At 46.0% G+C, this 2,077-nt stretch overlaps 1 protein-coding gene across 1 annotated transcript; it reads right to left on the bottom strand.

Moving 5' to 3' along the window:
• Positions 1-647: 647 nt before the first annotated feature.
• Positions 648-1,670, bottom strand: LOC128060553 (olfactory receptor 51I2-like). Its single transcript, XM_052652956.1, has one exon. The coding sequence runs from the start codon at positions 1,608-1,610 to the stop codon at positions 648-650; it is 963 nt and encodes a 320-aa protein (XP_052508916.1). The 5' UTR covers positions 1,611-1,670.
• Positions 1,671-2,077: the final 407 nt, after the last annotated feature.

The following is a 2,077-nucleotide window of genomic DNA, read 5'->3' as shown; positions in this document are numbered from 1 at the left end:
TGGAGCTAGGAATGTCCATTGGATTCATAGCTCAGAAGAGCTGTACTACACTTTCATTGCTTGTAGCACGTACACACACACACAAACACACATTATGCTGAGCCACATCTGACCACTCACCTTTCCTCAAGCAACCAGAGAACTCCACACCTCAGTTTATTCACTTTTACAATCATTTCCAGTGATTATGTGTGACCTCTCTTTGTCTTCGTGACAACTGACTCACCTTTTAGCCTCCTTCCTTGAGACTTTTCTCATTTTCCCCTGGCAAGGGAGCAAACCCTCTTCCACATTCCTATAACTCTTTGTGTGAAACTCTCACAGCCTTATTATACTTACTGTAATTGTGTATTTAGAGCTTCTATCCTTCAATGGAGGGAAGAGACTCCCTATGGTTCATTTAATGTTATTCCTTATAACAACTACAGTGTCTTGCACAAGTAAGTTTTGAATGAAAAAGCTGAGGTTAATAAGTGAAGTAAAGAATCAGGACTGTTTTTCACCCATGAGTCTGAGGATATGCATTTGTTTGCCATTCTCTTGATAATGTCTCTGGGTCAGGGCTCAGAAAAATGAGCTTTTCAGACATAGGTTATGACTCTGTGACTGTGTTTTCCCTCTGTTTTTGAGGTTATTTCTTGACATCATCAGCCTTTCCTCTTCTCCCTCAGCACCCTGAGCATAGCCTCCCTGATGGGCTTGGACTTGACACTGTAGATTACGGGGTTGAGCACAGGGGGCACCACCAGGTACACATAGGCAACAAGGGCATGTACTATGGGGGGAAGGTGTCTCCCAAAACGGTGGATCATGGACACACCTATGACTGGGATGAAGAAAACCAGAACGGCTAAAATATGAGAAACACAAGTGTTGAGGGCCCGGATACGCTCCCTGGGAGAGGCCAGACTCATCACTGTATGAAGAATAAGGGTATAGGACAGCACAATCAGCAAGGAGTCTATTCCCATCATGGACAGAACCACATACAGCCCATAAATGATATTGACAGTAATGTCAGCACAGGCTCGTTTCATGACATCTGCATGGAAACAGAATGAGTGGGACAAGAGGATCTTGCCAGGGCAAAAGTTCAGTCTCTTTAGTAAGAAGGGCAATGGGAAGAGGAACACAGTGGCTCGGGCCACAATGGCCAGCCCAATCCTGATGATGACATTGTTCGTGAGGACAGAGGCATAGCGCAGGGGGTTGGAGATGGCCACGAAGCGGTCAAACGACATGGCCAGGAGCACCGAGGACTCCACCATGGAGAAGAAGTGGAGGAAGAACATCTGGACCAGACAGGCGTTGAAGCTGATGAGCCGACGGTCAAACCAGAGCACAGCCAGCGTGGTGGGTATTGTGGCCAAGGTGAGGCCCATGTCGGTGAGGGCCAGCATGGACAGGAAGTAGTACATGGGCTGGTGCAGGCTGGGGGTCCTCCTCACAGCCAAGAGGATCAGGCAGTTTCCAGCGAGGGCCGCAGTGTACATGGAGGAGAAGGGGATGGAGATCCAGGCATGAGTGGCCTCCAGGCCTGGGATGCCAATCATCAGGAAAGCATGAGGCTGAAAGAAGGAGATGTTGGCAAAGGACCAGGAAGGGAACATCCTTAGGGGCCAGATGAGGTCTCCAGAAATTTGCGACTTTTTCAATCTGGGCAGACACAAAGACACTGACCCGACACCTGTCAATAGGCAGATAATTATGCTGTGTAGGCATTTTCACTATTTATTTTCCATTTCTCAGCTTTTACTTTATATTATTAACTGTTCTAGGAATGTACATACATTAGCCAATGTGTCATCAAAACAAATATGGCATGTAGGAGATACTGTAAATTTTCTATGGTTACCAGAAAATAAATGACTGAAATGGATTTAGTTTTTACTAAATGTAAATTTTATACAATTTATACCCTTCCATCCAATGTTTTCTTTAAATAAATTGATGTGTGTTAGGAGAAGGCAATGGCAACCCACTCCAGTTCTCTTGCCTGGAAAATCCCATGGATAGAGGAGCCGGGAGGCTGCAGTTCATGGGGTTGCTACGAGTCGGATACGACTGAGCGATTTCA

The sequence above is a fragment of the Budorcas taxicolor genome, chromosome 15 (genome assembly GCF_023091745.1).
Source record: "Budorcas taxicolor isolate Tak-1 chromosome 15, Takin1.1, whole genome shotgun sequence".
Classification (NCBI taxonomy): domain Eukaryota; kingdom Metazoa; phylum Chordata; class Mammalia; order Artiodactyla; family Bovidae; genus Budorcas; species Budorcas taxicolor.
The sequence above is the reverse complement of the archived record's forward strand: the minus strand, read 5'-3'. Positions and strand labels throughout refer to the sequence as shown.

What these genes read in the sequence shown, in the direction of transcription:
- LOC128060553 (XM_052652956.1), bottom strand. Translation starts at nt 1,610, where the DNA reads ATGTTCCCTTCCTGGTCCTTTGCCAACATCTCCTTCTTTCAGCCTCAT.